The following is a 20392-nucleotide window of genomic DNA, read 5'->3' on the forward strand; positions in this document are numbered from 1 at the left end:
AATCATAGTATTAAATAAACCTTTCCCAGATAATGAATGGCTAGTTCATATTATCCTAAAGAACATTTCTGGCATTCACATTTTAAAGGCTTAAATTCAAAATATCCAAAAGATGTGAAAATACAAAATTGTGATAGCAGACACCATCACACTTAATTATCTATATACATGGTACAAAGAAAGAAGAGACAAATGCTAACAACCATAAAATGCACCAAGATTTGTTTTAGAACACTGGGATTATAAATTTATCCCACTTTCTATTTCCCTGATTTTAAACTGAAGCAAAAGCAGACCTTTCAGAAACAGGAAGATTCAGAAACAGGAAGAGAGGTCAATAAAAAATTGTTCAGGTACCCAAAACTGTATGTATATTTTCATTTATTATGAGATCACTGGATAGGACCCTGTAAAGTTTTTTTTGTAAAGACTTTATTAAAAAAATCTTGATTTGTTGAATTTAATCAAGAATACAAAATGCTTGGAATTGACAAAGACAACTGAATCACAGTTTCTGTTGCTGCTGAGGAAACACTTCTTGCAGACCAACAGACTGAAATTACTGCCCTGAGATGAACCTTCTTCACATTCATCCTGACTTAATTATATTAAGTGTTGTTAAATAGTTTGACTATGAATTTCCCCACAGAATGCCTTTCCTTTAATAAAAAAAATAATAATGAACTTCCAGTAACTTTTCCATTTGATATTACCATGAAAAAGAACCCTGCTCTGATCGATCAATGACAGTAAATACTAGTGAGACAAAGTCAAGTAAAAGTGCTGTAATGGCAGTCAATATATGCTCAAAAGACAATCATAATGGAGCCAGGAAAAAATATTTTGGAAAATCTTTTTTGTAGAATAGTAGGATGAAAACAGTATATCCAGGAGATAATTAGATCCAGACTTAAAAGTTCCCCTTACTTTCACGACCATTTCTTAAGCTTCTATCTCATCCCTATCTATCCCTTCTTCAGGGGAGCCATGCCTATTTCACTGAGAGGGAAATTGGCCTTTCCTCATCTTCTACAGAAATGAACCAAAAGAAAAGAATGACAAGTCACAGGTAAACATTCAGAACGACCTCAAAATTACCAATTGCCAGTAATGTGAAATTTGTTCCATTTTAGCATAAAGACAGACCTATTTATGCCAATAGTATCAAAGAGACAGGAAAAGGTACAGTGTGTTGTTCAGCTAGTCTGAAAAAAAATCATATATAAGTGACAGCACACAAAGTTGTGTATTGAAACACAGAACAGCAAAAAATGTTTATATGACAGTCAGTAAGAATCCTCTGATGAGAAAAGGAAAGGCTAGGAATATAGGGAATAAAATAAGAAGATGTAACATCATTTTGGCCCCAGCACCTGGTGTCAGGGCCAATACTTTTAAGGATGAAGTAAATGAGAGTACATCAAAAGCATCACAGAAATACAGCTTATATATCATCTGACAATTTAGTAACCCAGCTTTGAAGGCCATGAGGCATACTTACTTTGTGATGAGTGGGATTGTTGAAGGCATCTCTCACCGTTGCAGTGCTCCACCCTAATTCTTCTGGCTTAACCACTTCACAGAGACGTTCATGGGCCTGTATACATTCTTCACCGCTTTTACCTGTCTTTTTCCCATCAAGGGACACGTAGCCGTTATCAGTCTCAGTGGATTTATCTATTGAGTTTTTTGCTTTCTTAGATCTAGATTTGAAACAAATGCAAGCGTTAAATTAATGATTCTCTGACTTTTTTACCAGACTAATCCTGTTCACCCTTCTCAACCCATGTTTTAGTTCTACAGTTAAAATACACACAAACTAATACATAATAAAAATTAGCATTTGATGCAATATTTGTAAGGTGTTTTGTTTTTTTTTATAATCTTCTCATTAACACTCATTGCTCTTAGCCATTACAAAGGAAACAGTGTCTGAAAGAATATTCTACAAGCTATGGAGAGAAGAGAAAAGGAAACCCATGTTTTATAGCTAGAACTTCACAGCAATTTTAGCAACAGAAGAACCACAAGCCCCAAATGTAAATGAGCTTTTTTCTATTGTGTCAAAAAAAAAGTTAAAAGTTTCTTTGTGTTACTAATTCAAAGCAAATGTACCATTTCTTGAAGCTGCAAACAGACATGCTGCATTTAGTACTTTCTATACAGATTTTTTGTTTTAAATTCACTCGGCTTATTAATAAGTCTGCTAAACACAACGGGATTTACTCTTTCCTATATTATCCAGTAACCCCTCAGTGGCATATTTCAATATATATTTCAATATATATTTCAATAATTAAGCTTGTTTCAAATCACAAGTGTATGAATTATGCTTAAGTATAATTATTCTTAAGAGAAGACTACTAATATCCATAAATAGCCTTCCATAACATTTTCTAAAAGTCAAGGCCATTATCTAGTCAATAAATGTAGAAGCAGTGTCATCTAATGCCAGGAAAAGTCCTTCTTAAAGCAAAAGTTTGTAGGATCACTTTTCCAAATTAGAAAGCATAGTAAATGAAGGAATGAAAAAGGAATAGCAGCTTGCTGCCTTATCAACAGAGATTACTTCAAAGCTGAGTTTCACTTAAGATTCTCCATCTCAAAGTAAATAACATGAGAAGTCTTTACCCAGAAAGCAATGAAATTCATCTATTTGTTTGATTTCCAGAACACTTGTAAAACAGTTATAAATCAAATTTCCAGATTTTATTATTTATTAGAAGAACATTAAACACACTTGATAAAACTATAAAGAACCTGCTTGATTATTATTATGCTCCTATAGGGGAATATACATTGCCCTTCTCTTTAAGGAGGGAAGCATTCAGTGAGAGCTTGGATTACAGGGCAGGAGATTAAATTCCTCTTTAATATGGACGTCATACAAATTGGGATAGTTGCCTCAAATTCCTCCCAAGATAAGGTATTCTTATACAGTGGCGACCTGAACACACACATGGCTAGGGAGACCTACGCTAGGGGAAAAATCCAAAAAGGAACAATTCTTTTTTTTTTTTTTTTTTTTAAGAACACGGACAAAATAATGAATAGAAAAGGCAATGTTACTGAGGCTTTTCATCATCCTTTACATTCTTTAGTCTTGTTCTACTTTCCCAGAAAAAAAAACTATCAGCTTTTTTTTTTTTATTATTATTGCTACTTAAAAAGAAACAAAACCTGCTACTCTACTTCCCTAATAGGAAGCTCTTGTAGGAAGTTACGGAACTTACCTACTATTCCCTTACCTATTCCCAACATTCTTTGTCGATGTTATTTCTAAATAAGTGAGTACAAAATCAGCAGAAAAAACTTCTTATAGTTTTTATATATTTGCATGGGTAAAGTTTTATTATAAGCTTACAAAGATGAAGAGACAGCAGTATGCTTGATCATATGTTTTGTGCTGGAGGAGCAGTTAATAAGCCTCTTCCTATTTGCAGATTACCACTGTGCTAGTTTGCATACAAACGCTTCTCATTTTCTAAAGCCACTAGGAAGACAATTTAAGACACTACTGAGGCTTTGGACAAACATGTCAAACCATCAACAGTAAGCATGCTAGAACTTGATGTCTGTGCTATTCCATAATGTCATTGTTTAGCTAAGTTAATGAAAATAAGACAGACACAAAGCATAGCTTATTACTTAATGGGGAAAAAAATGCTGTTCACTTCTCAAATAAAGCAAGTATCAGTCTTTCAGTAACAACTTATTGTGAAATTATAAGCTTCAGGAAGTTCAGCTGTGAGCATTAAGGAAAGATATGAAGTATCACTAAGATTAAATCCTTTGCAGGAACCAAGACTCCGAAGAGGCCAATTTTTAATGCTTTTTTTTTTTTTTTTTTTAAACAGTGTGAAAGGGAGTGTGACTTTGTGAGAATATCATGCCTTCATTTCACATTGTCTGGAAAAAAAAGCCAGTTTTTCACATTTGAAAACTACCAGGAAGAAGCAGCCTCAAGCAGCTGAGTAACAATGCATAAAAAATAACAATATATATATTTATGCACATTTTTTTTCAGATAGGACTTTAAAAAGCAAGATATGTAACGCTGTAACAGTGAGAGAAATACTAGTTTGATATCAGCTAAGGCTCATTTTGAAAAACAGGTACTCAAGTAAAATTTCACTTGTTTCTAATGCAGAAATCAATGCTATTTTTGGTAAGAATCCCTAAATTTAAGTCTAAGTCCCACACAAGAAATGCATAAATGTGGGCTTCAACTTAAACTACCAAATTAAACTAAACACACTATAGTGAGTTTAAAAAGAAAAAAAAATATGAACGACATACTTCCCTAACTAATAAAAATGCATACTTTCCTATCATTAATCAACTTTTAAAATTTCATGCTAGATTTAAAGGTATTTAAGAGCAACACCTTGAATAAATCCAAGAAGGTCTTACAAAGGTTGAATATCTGCAAATGCTAAGTGAAGAAGAACTTTCAGTCTTATCTATGCATTAGCTAGAGGAAGTGTTAGGCAAGTATTCTATTCCCATCTATTTCATTGGAATTGATCAAAAAACGCTCTTCCCCATTCAAGCTGCAGAACTTTTTAGAAGTTAAAGATTTCCATAATTCAAATAAGGACAGCTTCCTTGCACTGGGATTTCACAACAACTTCCTCAGCAATATTAGTCTCCACACTGTGCTCCTGTCTCCTCATTCCCAGTCCCACTCTGCAATCCCACCGTGCTGACAAAACTGTTTGTATGACCATGGAAAAAAAATTACATGAAGAAACTGATTTGCATGATCTCCTGGGAAAAAAACAGTTATTTTTCAGATAGACAAGTTTCTGATATGGTTCATTCTCAGACATACAAACCGTGCCTCTACAGTGAAGAGGCAACAAGTGACTAAAGGCTACTTACAGCATCCTCAGTCATTCTCGCTCTTTATGCTTTGGAGATGCTGTATACACTACGTAGTCATCATTGAGGCTTAACATCTACAAATAGTACCTCTCGTTAAATGGTTTGAGCAAGTACCACATATCTCTTCTCAACTGAAAACACTCTTTGTGAACCCAAGACACAGAAGGCAAGGAAGAAAATGAGTCTACCAACAATCTTTTTCCTATTGAAAATCAGTGTCTTCATAGAATTGAAAACATTCAAAGAGTTTACAAGATTACAATCCAAACATACCAGAAATTAATGTGTTTAGATCGATCCATTTAGATGGAGAGTTACAAAAAAGAACAGCAGTGGTATCTATTACTATTACTCATAGTTTGTTAAAGATAGCTTAATCTACACAGAGAAAAGTCAAATGCATTCTTGCAATATTTTTAAACATTTTTAAAACTTCTCCAGAGTTTCAACAAGATATTCCCAGAATGTAAAATAATACAAAATAAACTTTACCAGAGGTTAAGAGCACATATCACAAGTATGACAGACATGTTAGTGCTGCAATATTTAAGATGCACCATGCACAACAAAACATCAATTAAATGACTTGCAGTATCCCTTTTCTTAACTTTATGCCATTTTGAGTACATTTTCTCTTGTTAATAAATGCTGACATACAGCACTCACAATGCTGTATGTATAGTGCATCTTGAACACTTACTGAATTTTTTTTTTTTTTTAAAGCCCAGAGCACTACATTAGCATATCGATCATTTGTAAAACATCTCTGAAAAGTAACAAGGTTAGATGTTTCTTCCAGTCATTAGAAAATGCATCTTTTATATTTATTTATAAACTAAATAATTGTGCTTATTTGAATCCTGAAGGTTTTTCCTTCAGGAAAAAGTATGTGATTTCATGACAGTTATGGAGCTCCACACACATTCTCTCAGAGTAATAAGCAGCTGATGTAACAAAGCAGAATTAAAAAGTCTGATTTTCTCATTGGATTAAATTTGAGAAACCGAGTTGTCTACACAGAGTAGTCCTACAAATATCAGGGGACTAACAAAAGTTACCCTGTATCTCTTCAAAGTTATTGCATCAGCATTTGCAGAAGTGAAATAGATCAACACATGACATGTTCAAACACTGAGCTGAGTACTATTAACAAAAACTGGATCAACAAAAGCTTATCTAATCATTAGATCAATGTTTACCTCTTTAGAAAAGGGATAGTGCATATCTAACACATATGTAGCCTTGAATAAATACAAACCCTGATAAAAAGAAAGCGGCATGCCAGATATCTCTGAAGACAGCGCCAATACTGTAAGAGGTGCTTGTACCGTAGCTCTGCACTGTTCCCTCCTGTGTGTTATCTGTGGTACTAGAGCCATCTCCTTCCCTATGTACTTCCAAATGTGCTGCTTTCCTTAATTTCCTTCATCAGAAGAGATTAAAATTGGAAGGTAGCTTTATAAGTGCAATCTAGTAGGTCTATAATGCATTCAGCAGTTTTAAGCATGCAAAAACAAGCAAGATTTCAAAATATTTTGCTAAAGGCTTATCATGTTGATTTAACAAACTCCATTTAATAAAACCAGGCAAAACAGTTATTCATTATCATAATACTTAAAACCCAAGATATATTTCATCTCAGAGGCTAACATCTGCATAATTCACTGTTGCAGGTTTCCCCATTGTAATGGGACAATTCACTGCAGCAAACCATAATGAAGTGCTGGAAGACTTAAGGTCTATGCTTCAAATATCTCTTTTACTGTACATTTCTGTCAGGTCACTGGTCAGTATCACACAGAGTTCTAAAACCCAATTTGCAGTAACATAGATACTGGCACTCCACCAGTTGCAAGCTGCTTTGAGGCAAAATATCAGATTCAGTGCATTAAAAATCAAATAAAGCAATGCACAAATTAGTAAATGCATAAAAGTTAGAGCACCGATTAAGCACCCACTTTAAAGTTTCTGGTAAAAATAGAGCCTCGATTTCTCATCTCCTGCAAAGCAGAGACTGCAAACCCTTACGATTTTTCATGTACGTTCTTTAGAATAGTTTAACAATCCTAAATAAGTACTTTAACATAGACTATACCTTCTTCTTTTAACCCCTGTGCTGGGAGGTGGCTTAGGAGTTCGTGTTGAAACAATCTGACAATGCACAGTTCCAAGTAGCAACATGAGCCATATTGGCCCAATTACTTCAGTCAGAGGTATATTATGTGGGCTCTGGGCTGTATAAAATAACACTACAGCAGCAACTGGAAAAGAAGGAAGATGAAGTTGAGTTTAGTATTTGAAATGTCTGAAACAGCCAACTTGCTATATGGCTTTTCTCAAAATCAGAACAGTCACACGTAGTCTGTTATCTGCGTTTTAAACCAACCCATGCAATTCAGCGAATGGACTGACAACTACAATGAAATAGATGGTAATCGGGATTTAAACAAGTTACCTACTTATCTTAATACTCATCTGTTCTTTTTACACTTATGATATTACACATATTGCTCAAAAAATGTAGCAGAATGAAGTAAGGAGGGGGAGGCATTCACAAAGCTAGATCTGACAGGAATTTAAACCTTTACGGTGAAACTTCAGTAGGAGGTTAAAAAAAAAATAAAGCAAATGCTACCCTTAAATCAGCCCAGATACATGTAATTCTTTATCGCTAAAAATGACCCAGCACCATCCAACGAGTTAGGTGAGTGCAGGAGTCACCACACCAAGAGCAGGTTGCCCTGACCGGTTGTGGCCCCTCCATTTTGGAGGCACTCAATACCCGGCTGGCCACGGCCCTCAGAAGCTCATTCTGGTTGATGCTGCTTTGAGGGGGGTGGACTGGATGATCTCTGGAGGTGCCTGCCAAGCTCAGCTAACCCACAGCTCTGTGAAACCACACATCTATTTTGAGACGGGAAGGATCAACAGATTAGTGACTAGAAGTTCTTCACAGTCTCTAGCAGAAACCACTTCAAACTCCGTACTCCAGGCAAAGGAGAAAATCTCCCATGTGAATGGACAGATGTGTAAGCGCAATTACGGATACATTTCATATATGCTTGTGTGTATCTTTTCTAGTAATGAGGAAGGATCAAAGACAAACCATGCAAATTACGAGGTAGTCCAGCTGAAATGATCTGGACTCCAACTAGCTTTTGTGGTTGGAAAAGAGGCACTTCCAGTTCCATAGCTGTTAGTTTTGTAACCCTAAAACCGGCTCCTCATATGCAGCCAACACCCACCGAGCTTTTTTTGCTCCTGTACATACAGACCAACCATTGCTACGACTTAGAAATCCTTTTTACAGGCTTCAGGCGAGTCATCCCATTCAACAGCATGTGTCAGGCAGAGGAATCAACCCTTTCTTTTTCTCTGCTTATTGTACATTTTTGTCACCCTCTGCCCGTAGGGTCTGAAGTGCTGTGTTCTGAAACAAGAGCACGTGTAACTTTCATACACCCCAACTGTATCACCCAAAGCCACACCTAACACAACCTGGATGTGATGTTTTCCTCTAAAAAGAGCTTAGACTTGTTTTTCACAAAATTATCTTTTGTAAGCTAACCAATATTAGAAACAAGATGAAAGTACAAAACAACGGAATTATTTTTTATTGTGGTAATCCCAATTTTCCAGTCTTCTTCCTAAATTAAAGTACTTATGTCTCCATCATTTTATCTTGTTTTTGGTGTTGTTTTTAAGGTTTCTCTTCCTTTAGTTATGTTTTATGTATTAGGTAAAACACTTAGGGTATTTTTTATTATTCTATATGTACTAAGTTTTTGGTGTATGAGGTTTCTAAAAGACAGTATGCAACAATCAGAAATCCAACTTCCTAAAAAATAACCCAAAATCAGAAAATTAAGAAAAGGTACAGATAATATTACCTCTTTCTAAATGAGTTTATCTGAGTTTCTCACACTAACAAATAGATTCATATGGTACAGAGTATAAACAAATAGCCAATTCTGATTCCTACCATACAATTTCAGTAAGTATACATTTCCAAGCACACCAAGGTCCATAGATCCATTTGAAATGATTTACAGGAGTAGGCCTCTACAAAACAGTTTCAAACTTCGCTATGGGGTCTCTTCTGCTACCTAAAAAAACATTTATCAAAGCAGAGTGATCTAGAAGAAATCAGATTCTTCCAGAAGATACAAATCTATAGATCACAGACTCCCACCGTGAAGTTTCATACCGATTTAAAAAAATGTTACCAACCTCCCAGCCTTTTTCAGTAGGATGGGAAGGAAATGCAAGAACTTCTACACAGTGTGCCAATACACTGTGGTTCCAATTACCCTAGGATATCCAAGGTATCCAAACACAGTTTATTCTACCACTTTTAATTATTTCTTCACTTATTTATAGTGGATTGGTATTTTTCTAAATGACACCGCTTTATTTTGTGAAACAGAAAAAAAAATATTTCAGGTAGAGCAAAAAGCTGTATTGAAGCAAACAACTGTACATTTCCCAGACCAAAAAGCATTTATTTCTTAGTATTGGAAGCTTTGAAATATTTGTACTACCAAGAAGCTTAAAAATGTATACGTTCATATATATCTTACCACAATTAATATTACAGTTGTTATAAATATTCAAGTTTTTTGTTTCATATTTAAGAAATACACAGAAGAGATACACACTATAATTCCACACAATGTTGGTCTTCCTATTAGGATACAGAAACATTTTAAAATTAAAAACGAGGTAGTCGTATGACCTAAATAGATAAGGAGTCAGAAGGAAAAGATTCTACTTCTACCTTAATTCACTGGCCTGTTCCATGACCTTGAACAAAACCATTTCTCTGTAATTCTCTTATCACACATTCTGCTAATCATACTTTATACTAATGTAAACAAATGCAAATGCAATCTGCAGTTTAAATCTACAGTCCAGGAAAGAATTCTTTTCTATAGACTTACATAAACACCAGCAAGTATTCTGCTAAAGCTAATCAGTTTCAAAGCAGTAATTCCAGTTAATGGCAGTTCATAAATCTATAGAAAATACTTCATAATTAAATAATTCAACTAAATACATATATTTAATATATGACCATAATGAAGTCATTCCATTTTACAACACTGTCAATGAGAATCTCATGACAACAGAAATTCTGTGCTACAATACAAAATTCAGATTCAGGGCAGAAGTATGGCCACTGGAATTTGAAGTATTTTGTTGTTAAGTTTTTGTAATAGATTATGGCTATTTCAGCACTGCCTTAGTGATTTTATATGAAATAAATAACTGAGCATACCTTCCAAGTAAACTATACCTTTATTAAAACATAGATCCCCAAGAAATTTGAGGGACAAAACATTAATTGCAACATAGCTCTGTAATGAATGTCCTAAAGAATTTGCTTGCACTCAGAATTTGCATTTAGTCTTATTTTGCTGCTTTTAGAGTCTTAAAAAGGCTCCACAATTTGAGTGTGGGTACATTTTTAAAAGTAAGTGTGAGGTTGGGAACATAAAAAATGACTATACTAGTGCTTCCCAGAATAAGCAACCTATGAACATGGTGACGAACCAATTACAACTTGTGTGTCTCACTACCTATATTACCATGAATAAAGTAAAAAATAACACTATGGAATACTTACCATAGTATACACAAACGTTAATGTATGCAATAATCGTTCTTAAGGACCTATCTCAGAAATTGGGATAGAGAGAAGTTTTGATAGATCACATGACTGTGTGTCAATACATTTCAAGTTTCAGGGCACCGGCACTGTGAAATTAATTTTATAGCCACTAACCTCTTCACATAAGAGGTGCTTTTTTCTTCTTTTTTTTTTCCATTCCTAATTTTAGATACAATTTTCAGAAGACACGGTGATTCATAACTACAAGGACTGATGGCAAAATTGGAAAGTAATATCATATTTTAATTGGATTTCCGTGGAAAACTTATCACTTTCCACTTGTCAGTGGAAAACTTCTCAGCTTTTCAGAGTACTTAAATTGCTCCCAACTTTCATTAAGCTTCCGTTCCATTTTTGTTGTACACATTTCTGATACATTTATTCTCTCGCTGGTTTTCATGCTGTTAGATACTGACTCTCTGTATTACATTCTTCCTTTTCTCATTTTCCTCTTATATATCACATATAATTAAGAGAAGCACAAAGTCTAATTACTAGAACTTGAGATTCATCATCCTATTTAAAAGCTGAGATTTTCCTTCTGTTTGCTATAAAATGACTTTTGGGCAACTGCTAATCTAGGAAGCATAAAAAATAAGATACATACTCTCCCCTTGTGAAATGGATAAATTAGCAGAAGCATAGAGGACAAGAAGTTCTCCATTTGCTAGTCATCAGAAGGAAGCACAGCTGAGGTCTGACTGAAGTATAAACTAGAAGTTCATTGCCTCTGATGTGACAAGATAACCCACAGAAGGACTGGAAACTGATCACACAAATCATCGTACTAGGTTGCATGAGCAACCTAGGCAGATTCAGCATTCCCTCTCTCTTCAGAAGAGCTCTTGATCTGCATGGTACCAAAATGACTACATGCCTCCAAAACATACACTGTCCAAGCCAAATGTTTCTTTGGTATCTCTCAGCCCTGAACTAAATTGGATAGTCTTGGAAACCTAAATTATATATGGAGATGACAAACATACATGTGTGCTAAATGCTCAAGAAAACCTTTGAGGAAATACTCAAATTTTCAAGACAAGCAGGAAAAAGACATATGCTCGCAATCTATTCTAGCATATATTGGAAGGAACCTTAACAGGATAAAGTGAACAAAGTAACATACAGTAATTTCTATATGGTTAAACTAAGGCATTCAGTCGAAGTCGATCCTGTAATCCAACTCTACCTTGAAGAAGGTAAAGAACAAGCAGCCAGAAAAAGATGACTCTCGATGTCACTTGTAGCCACCACCTGTAGAAGAATGGAAAGAAAACAACTCTCACGATTCCTTTGCGGGTCAGAGAGGTCCAAGGACTTTCAGGTTTTGCTTTAGCAAAAGCAGATCCTTTAAAAAAATGGGGAAAAAAAAAAAAGAAATTTGTATATATTTCAATGTTATGGCTAATAACTTTAGATGCTAAGTAGCGCAGTAGTTAAGAGTTATTTAGTGGAGCAATAGTTAAACAATTATTTGGATAAATCTCATACTTCCATCCTTTCACTATCTCCTCAATCCAGAGCTTGTATAAATTGTTGGTAGCCTCTTGATTGTTATTATCAGGAGCTTGTACCAATACTTAGACTTTGGAATGCGTGAATAACAAAATACTGCCACTTGCTACTATATCTAAACTATTTTAAAATAAATTATTAAAAATTATTCTGTTTCATCAAAGTATCAGAAACCTGACAGGAGGCAACAGGAAGTCCCAGGAAAACTCCACACACCTATGCAGGCACAGCAGAGTCCTTTTCTGCCACAGCAAATAGATCTACACCATTAACATCTGTACACTGCCCTAGCCATATCATTCAGGAAAGTGGAATAAGGTTGAGAAGTACAGAGCAGTATTTGTCAAACTGAAGACTAGCTCTAGGAGAAGGGAAGTTACCCAAAGAGTAATTCATCTTTGACTCTTCTACAGCATTTATCATCTCACTCATTCAAATGTTCTCTCTCTTCCTCATATCCTTCCATTTCTTTGGAAGTTCCATTTCTTCCTGAAAATTCCCACTTCTCTGACAGCCAGAAAACTGTGTAATATTTGTTCAGAGCTAACAGGTGTGTGACAAACTATGCTGGAGGCTAGTGCTTAAAAAGGGCAACTACTGCATGCTGCTATGCATCCCCGCCTTCTTCACAAGTTGAATTGGCATTAGTAAGCTTTGTGCTAGCACATGTAAAATAGTGCCAACACTGGAGCTACTGTAATGCCAACTTAGACATCTATGCACAGCAGTCGTTTACTTAAATGTTATTCAAGTATATCCCTGTACTGAGGTGGTCTACTGCTACTCCTTAAATCTTACTAATATTTATTTTTCAGTTCTGCTTCTTTAAAGTTCGAATTTTATTTGATTTTGCTTCTTTATCTTACATCCCCACGTTAAAAAATAAAGTTATATTGTTAGGTTATGTGATAAAAGCTCATCTGCAACCCCACACAAATCAGCTCACAGAGAGAACGGCAGGAAGGGAAGCCCAAATAATACCCCGCCAGGCTAGCCCTACAATCACAGAATCACAGAATATCCTGAGTTGGAAGGAACAAGTATGGGAAAATTGAGGGGTAATTGAGGGGTAAAGGGTTAAAAAAGCTGGTCATGTGTAAATAGCTTCTAGTCAGTACACTTTTTGTCTGGCCATGGCATATGATCAACAAAGCTTATTCTATGTTCTTATCAACCCCCCCTTTCTAACTCTTTCCTGGGTGAGGGGCTCCATTCTGTGTGCATACATGGGGATGGGGGTTGAGCACCAGCAACTGGAGTGTGTGCAGGTGTGAGAGTGGCCGTGTGATTGCTAGCGAAGATCAAGCCAGACAAGCTGCTGAACAGGTGAAGTGGCCTGGGAGCAGTGGGCCAGCTCTGGGGCTGAGGGTGCCTGTGTGGCTCTAGCAGCAGCAAGAGGGCAAGGGTTCAGCTGTGGGACCAGGGGAGTCCCAGCCAACTCCGGGTGCAAGCACAGCAGTTTGCTTCTGTTAATTCTAGAGTTGAATTCAAAGAGTACTACCAGAATGGATTCAAGAGAGCGTGTTGGCTGCTGGGCTCATGAAAGAAGGGAAAAAAAAAAAAAATCTAAGTGACACTTTCCACTGCCTTTGTGAGGCATGAGGAAAATTAAATAAAGATAAAAAGAAAGATTAAATAAAGACTTTTCAAAGTCATATCATCTGACCTTCGGTTGCAGTTTTGTTGTTGAAAACAAGAAAGAAATACTCAAGAGCTATTTTAACAATTTTAAGTCTCCTGAAATTTCAACATAACCTTTCCTCTAGGTGTCAGAAGATGTGACAGAAGTCTGAACGTATGGAAATAGTAGATTTCTGAGCTAATAACTCCAAAACTATGATCCACGGTAATCCACGTGTTTCTTTTATTCAAAAAATTTTACTTGACAATATTTAAATCAAGTTTTTAAGCCTTTGATTTAATTCTAGAGCTCATCTTTTAACTGTATTTCCTATTTGTCTTCTTTTAGAGAGGAGTTATGTAGGGCTGTTAGGTTTTTTGTTTGATTGATTTTGTATTGGGGACAGGTAAATACTTAGCAATTCATTCTTGTTACAAGACACAGGATAGCAGTTATTTATTTTGAGAGATTCTTATTCGGCTTTTTCTAGCTCAAGACCTACCTCTTACAAGATCAACATCTATCAGGTCTGGTTTCACATGTCCTGTTTTCTTTGGTTTGTTTCTCAAACCCTGCAATATGCAAATATTAAATTTCAGAATACATTCATGCAGAAGACATTACGAAAGAACAATATTGATGTGGTCAGTAATTGTGTTTAACCTACACTGTTCTTAAATTTAGACAAATATGTCAAACTTCATAAATTTAAAGTATTTTAAATCATTCTGAGGAACAAGGCACAATAAATGCCTTTTTCACATTTTAACATCTAAACAAAACCTAAACAATTACTGACCCACTAGGTAAATTTAAAATGCGGTTAAGCACTGAGCACACACCTCCCATGTCTTGGGGTTATGCAGACAAAATATGCACACACTTGCAATAATTAGTAATACACTTAATATTAGGTTTTCAGAGCTTTTGCCACAAATTACTTTCCTGAATCTCTTTTTTCCTTAAATATCTCATTAAACTTCACAAACCACTTATATTACAACATCCTCATTCCAAAACTAGACAGTAAATCATGTTGTAATGCAAGAGCCACTAATCAAATCAACAGCAAGCTCCACTGTCAGAAGTCCAGATTGTAGAGAAGTATTGATTTTTTTCTTAATTGTGAATATAGGTCAACCTATTAAAAAGAAGAGAAAAACACACAAAACAGGAAAGCCGCAGGAAAAAAAAAAAGCAAATTTCTGCTTGTTTTTTCATTTAGAAACAGTATTTTCCCTCATGGAAGAGCCAAATACAAAACTGTCTTTCAAAACTTTCAAGTTCGTTCTTAATGTTAAAATGTGATGCTGTGTTGTCAAGCTTTGTGAGTTTATTTTGATGCCTTTAGATCAGGCTCTTGGTCACATTAGCCAATAATGATTCCATGTACGATTCATACAGAGTAAAATATAATATTTCAAAGAAAATATTTAGGATACAAATACAATTATAATGGAAGTGATTTAACTGTGTTCATTCAAAAAGCCATTAAATTTGCTGGGCAACTATGGATTTCCAGAGTCATATTTCACCCACATGTAAAAGCATTTATTACTTAAATATAAGCATTCAATTCAGATGAAATCATAAAAATTAAATGAATATAAATGAGAGAAAGATCAATGAAATCTAGTTGTGTTAATCTTCATGGCAACTATATCAAGCAAGCTATTCAAATAGATAGTGCACCTCAAAATACTTCTTGCACCTAAATTCAACTGGATTTATTTTTCACATTGAACTTAAAAAAAAATGTTCACAATGAACCAGATATACAGTCATGACCTGGTATGTCCATTAGAAAAAAAGACTTTGTAACAAAACAAAATTAATACATAGAATTGAAACAGGGTTGGAACAAAATGTGCTCTTAGGATGAAAAGTACAGAAAATCAGTTGTAGCATAGACTTAAGTACTGCACAGAGCTTAATGTACAAGATTTTTATAGATCAGCAGTCTTAAAACTGCAGTAATTTTATGCAGAAGGAGAAAACAAGCCCATGGTTAGAAATAGGCATTATTATAATTCCAGAACTAACTATAGATTCTTGTGAAATCTTGCATAATCAAGCCACTCGATTTCAAGAAGGGATCCTCCAGCTCAAAAACTTAGAAGAAATAATGCCCTGGAAACGTACGCAGTCTTATGAACAATTTGCTGCTGTAGCTAAAATCATTTTCATTTTAAAGAAACTGCAAAAAAATACGTGTAACTCAATGCATCTTCTTTAGGGAAAGCAATGGTGACACATTCTTTAAAAATTCCATTGGCCAAATATCAAATGTTTTCAGTGTCCAAGAACTACACTGAATTGGTGGTTCTACATTTTGCCACACACAGTGAAAGAAGTCCATTTATTAAGATGTAATTTCTCCACGCTATTGACATGCCACAAAATTTCTGTCATGTATGTGGAAAACAGAAGTGTTTCAAAGTAAGGTTAATTAAAAGTATATATACACACACATTTCATACTATTCAGGCCCATCCAATTAACTTACATAATTTTTATGCAGCACTGAACACCTTTCTGCTACCTGATATAATAAAAAATGCTTTAAAATAGTTATTATTGTAAAAATTCTTCTGCACAGAGATTGAATTTAATCTTAATATGGTAGTTCTAACTAAACTATATATTTATACTATTAGAAACAAATTTTCTGCTCAAAAATAATATATTAAGATTTTATTGAAGTTGATTTATAAACGGTACTGTGGTAGTTTTGAAATTAAAGCACTAATGTACAATACCTGAACTTCGCAGTCTGTTTCACTGTTACCTTTATTACACTAATTTCATTGACACTAACTCATATTGACGGCATCACTTCTCCCACTGTGTTTAATTTGTTAATTACTGGACAATGACCCAACGCTTTCTAATAGGCACAAGACATTATTTGCAATAAGTTATTTGAATGTATTACACAGTAGTTACAGGAATTGTCGTTATGGCAATTGGTTTTCATGGTCATCGCGAGGACACTGAAAAAAGGCAATATGCTAACGCCTTAGGTTGAAATTAGTTGTACCAACGTCAAGAACATTTCTGCAACATCTCTCTACGCGTGCTTCAGACACTGGGTACCACAAGATGCAATTTTCGTGCAACAGCCTTCTGAGTACATTAACACACACCAGTGCTCAAAGCTGCACCTCATGCTCACTCTGTGGTACGGTCCCGGTAAGAGATGCTCGGCAGCTCCCCGTATCCCGAGCCACCCGGCACAAGCCCAGCCAGCTGGGGCTTCTCCAAGGTGCTAAATCCAGCAGGGGCTGCTCTGTGCCCACGGGGCACACTGCAGAGCCAGGGAGGTGCAGATGTACGGCGTCACAAAGACTCAAACGTCAGGGTTAGAAGCACTTCTTCCAGAAATATCATCACCTCCCATTTAATAGTTAATTTGTAGAATTTGTACAGAAATCAGGAAACTTCAGGTCGGTGGCAGCTTCCATATAATAAAAACAAATCCCTGCTTATCTACTTCAGTAATGGGAAGAAATAAAAAGCACAGGAAAACTGGAGTGATGCATATTGTTAAGAATCAACAATGCCTTTAAACTCATGCAGTAATTGCATATTTCTTGTGTGCGGTATTTGAAGAAATAAGGTTAATTGCAAGAATACGTTAACGAAACTAACTTCAACATCACGGAATATGGCATAATACACAATCCATAAAACTATTACACATATGACTGATTTTTTTCCCAAAAACAATTTAGCAATGCAGCGGGCATTGATGGCGCTGTTAGTTAAACCAAAATGCAGAAAAAAAAAAGCTATTCAGGGAAACAAAGCCTGAAGTACTTACCAGTCTAATAAACTGTACAAAACAATGACAGCATCATAAAGGAGGAAAAGTAAACTGGAGGGATAAGGTAACTAACTGAAAGTAAGGAGAGCTCAGATAACTGACATTAGAATTCATCATAAAGAAGAGTGAAATAGAGGTACTAAAAAAATAAGCCATGATTTAACATAATTGAACCTCTGTACTGAGGTACAGAAGGTTGTAGAACTTTAAGTGCTTCAGATTTATTTGTTATATTAAATAAATATGGCGCACACTGCCAGTTTGATTTGATTACACTCCAGAAGTCTATTTTGACTTCCACAGCATTTAAGAATATCACATACATCATAAATTACATCAGCATACACAATTACAGCACTGCTGATAACAAGCAAAAAAAAGTTGAAATACTATAAGAGTATTACCTTTATTTCTCTTTGCTCTACTGACTTTTCCCATATTTGTTGATCATATGCTCCAATCTAGAAAGAACACACACAAAAAAAAGAATCTAAATTAGGTTTTAAAAGACATCGATCAAATAAAATCAAGCTACCTTCTGTAAGACAAGCATGAGGACAACAGGTTATTTCATCGGGGAGACTTTCTTAGGGAGAATTCTCTATCTTCTCCACCCCATCCTCAGGGGAGGGGATCTAGGTGGTCTGTAACTCCTTTGGGGCAGAGGCCTCGTGCGAGGTGGCAGGAGGCGGCCATGCTGCCTCCCACCTCCGCGCCATCACACAACTGACCCATGGCACCAGCAGTGCGACAGCTCTCAGATAACTTGAAGCGAAACACAGCACATGTATTGTTGAAGCCAAACCTTCAACTCATTTTTTATTTTATTTTTTTTAAGCTTCCTCCCTCTGTGTTTCCTGTTCCACTCCACCCACTTTTACAGCTACGTTATCTTTAGCTTCATCTCTTCAGACCGCACAGCAACAAAAAATAGGGCCAGGCTGATAGGCAACCAGATTACAGGCCAGGGAAAACTCAGTGTGCAAAGAATATCAGGAAACAGCATTTTCCCCCACTGAATCACTGATGAAATAAATAATGCTCCTAGTAGACCTTTTCCAGAATTCAACTAACCTTTCCCTTAGATCCTGTGCTATTTTTTTTTCTGAGGACAGGCATTACTTAAAAGTTGTCTACGGTTTAAAGACTCAACAGGCTGCCAGTCTATTTGTTTGTGAAACTTTTCTAAAGAACTTAGTTTTGTCTAAATGTGAACAAGTTTTTAGTCAAAAATTGGTAGTACAAAGGAATTGGTTTTCTCCTAGGCTCTAATCTCCTCACATCAGCATAGAAAACTTTGGGTATTTGTAAGACTGAAGATAAGATAAAGTGACAACCACAAGTCAGTGTTTGAGACAATCTATCCCAGTTTTGTAAGAACTTACCAAATATAATCAGCTTGTTATGACGCCGAGTGCCTCTAGATAATGCTCAGCAATGATCTGTTTTACTATGTAGATTTAAACCTTTCCATCCCAGCAGTTCTCCATATGTATATATACACACGCATACGAACTGCTAGATACCTCAAGTTTGGTCCCTATCGCCAACCTCTGATCAGGTACGTGCAACATCATTTTTGGGTTGCACAAGCAAGGCAGATGCACATTCAGAGGGGAACTCATTCGAAGTTTCTTTACTGACTGTAAAGAGAGTTGATACAACCAGTATGGTCCATGGTCCAAGCACCTGACAGGGAGGCAAGAACCACCCACATTATTTGGGTGAACCTGTCTAAATCCAATCCCACCTCGAGAAGACAACTCTTTTCAATTCCCAAACTACAACAGGCACAAAAGACCTCAGCATAAGTGCATACGCCTTAAGCCAGAAAACGTTGTTCTGATTTGTCTTCTCCTATTTTTGTCTTCAGCAATGAAGATTAAAATCTTGTGTCCAGCAATAAATACAAAATGATATCCAGGGAAGTCAGAGCAGGCCAAGACAGTCATTAAGACGGTCTGGAGGCATGTTCTGTGCCTCCAAATCTGACCCATTAAAAAAAATAATTTTTAGATTCTTTTAAATGTTTTTTTTTTTTAAACTCTAATTTTTAGATTTATAAATTCTAATTTATATAAAGTCCAAGGCATGTCTAAAACTGAAAGTGAGAACAGAAAACCGAATTCCTCGTTTTCATATTTGCTCAGTATTTCCCATTCACCAGATTTAAGCAGGCAAACAATTTCTAGCTCACTACCTTAAAATGTTAAAAAAAAAAATCTACTGACATTTTGGTAATATTAAGAAATACTTAGCACGTGGCATTTAGAAAAAAACAGACTGCGGAAAATAAGGGGGAAGTCAGGCACCGTACTGGACAGATTAAGCACTTGCTATAATTAAACTAATTAAAATAAAGGAAGTTTAAAAGCTGACTTCATCTGGAGAACTGCCAGCAATTAAAAAGTCAATATCTTGAATAACCACTCCACCCAGGCGTTTATATCAGATTGCTCTGGCTTCTTCCCTAAATACATTTTAAAGGAAATTTCTGATCTTCCTGTTTTTCATGAGCTTTACTGAGAAGAGCAACTCCTGAGTGAGTTTTTTGTACTGGATAATATCGTGTCTTTCCCCCCTCGCTTCCAAAGAAGCTTTCTTTCTACAAAGACAGAAAAGTCTGTCTCCCGCTTGATTACACAAGAAACAAATGGGGATGCCTTTGTGCCAATAGAATTGAAAAGCAAACTCTGTATTTCTCATTCCATTCATAGCTGATACTGGTTTTTAGAATTGAAAGGGTCTTTAAAAGAGCGTTCTTCTTGCAAACAAATAATAGACCATTTGTTAAAGGAATTCCGGGAGACAGATCTCAGAAGATATCTGAGGCAAGCAAGTCGACCAGTTTGAAATTTGGCTTACTTATATT

General features: G+C 35.7%; 1 protein-coding gene across 6 annotated transcripts in view; it reads right to left on the bottom strand.

The window, feature by feature from the left end:
• Positions 1 to 20392, bottom strand: part of PHTF2 (putative homeodomain transcription factor 2) — a 67748-nt gene that overhangs the window by 23073 nt on the left and 24283 nt on the right. For 4 of the 6 annotated variants that reach the window (XM_035549255.2, XM_035549257.2, XM_035549256.2 and 1 more), the window contains exons 3-8: positions 17925 to 17981; positions 14197 to 14266; positions 11748 to 11906; positions 6983 to 7148; positions 6146 to 6310; positions 1502 to 1703 (exon numbers count right to left, since the gene is read on the bottom strand). In XM_035549255.2, coding sequence (XP_035405148.1) covers positions 1502 to 1703; positions 6146 to 6310; positions 6983 to 7148; positions 11748 to 11906; positions 14197 to 14266; positions 17925 to 17981 — 819 coding nt within the window. Of the gene's footprint in view, positions 1 to 1501; positions 1704 to 6145; positions 6311 to 6982; positions 7149 to 11747; positions 11907 to 14196; positions 14267 to 17924; positions 17982 to 20392 lie in introns of those variants that run through there. The other 2 variants (XM_035549262.2, XM_035549261.2) reach the window with 2 other exon arrangements.

The sequence above is a fragment of the Cygnus atratus genome, chromosome 1 (genome assembly GCF_013377495.2).
Source record: "Cygnus atratus isolate AKBS03 ecotype Queensland, Australia chromosome 1, CAtr_DNAZoo_HiC_assembly, whole genome shotgun sequence".
NCBI lineage: Eukaryota > Metazoa > Chordata > Aves > Anseriformes > Anatidae > Cygnus > Cygnus atratus.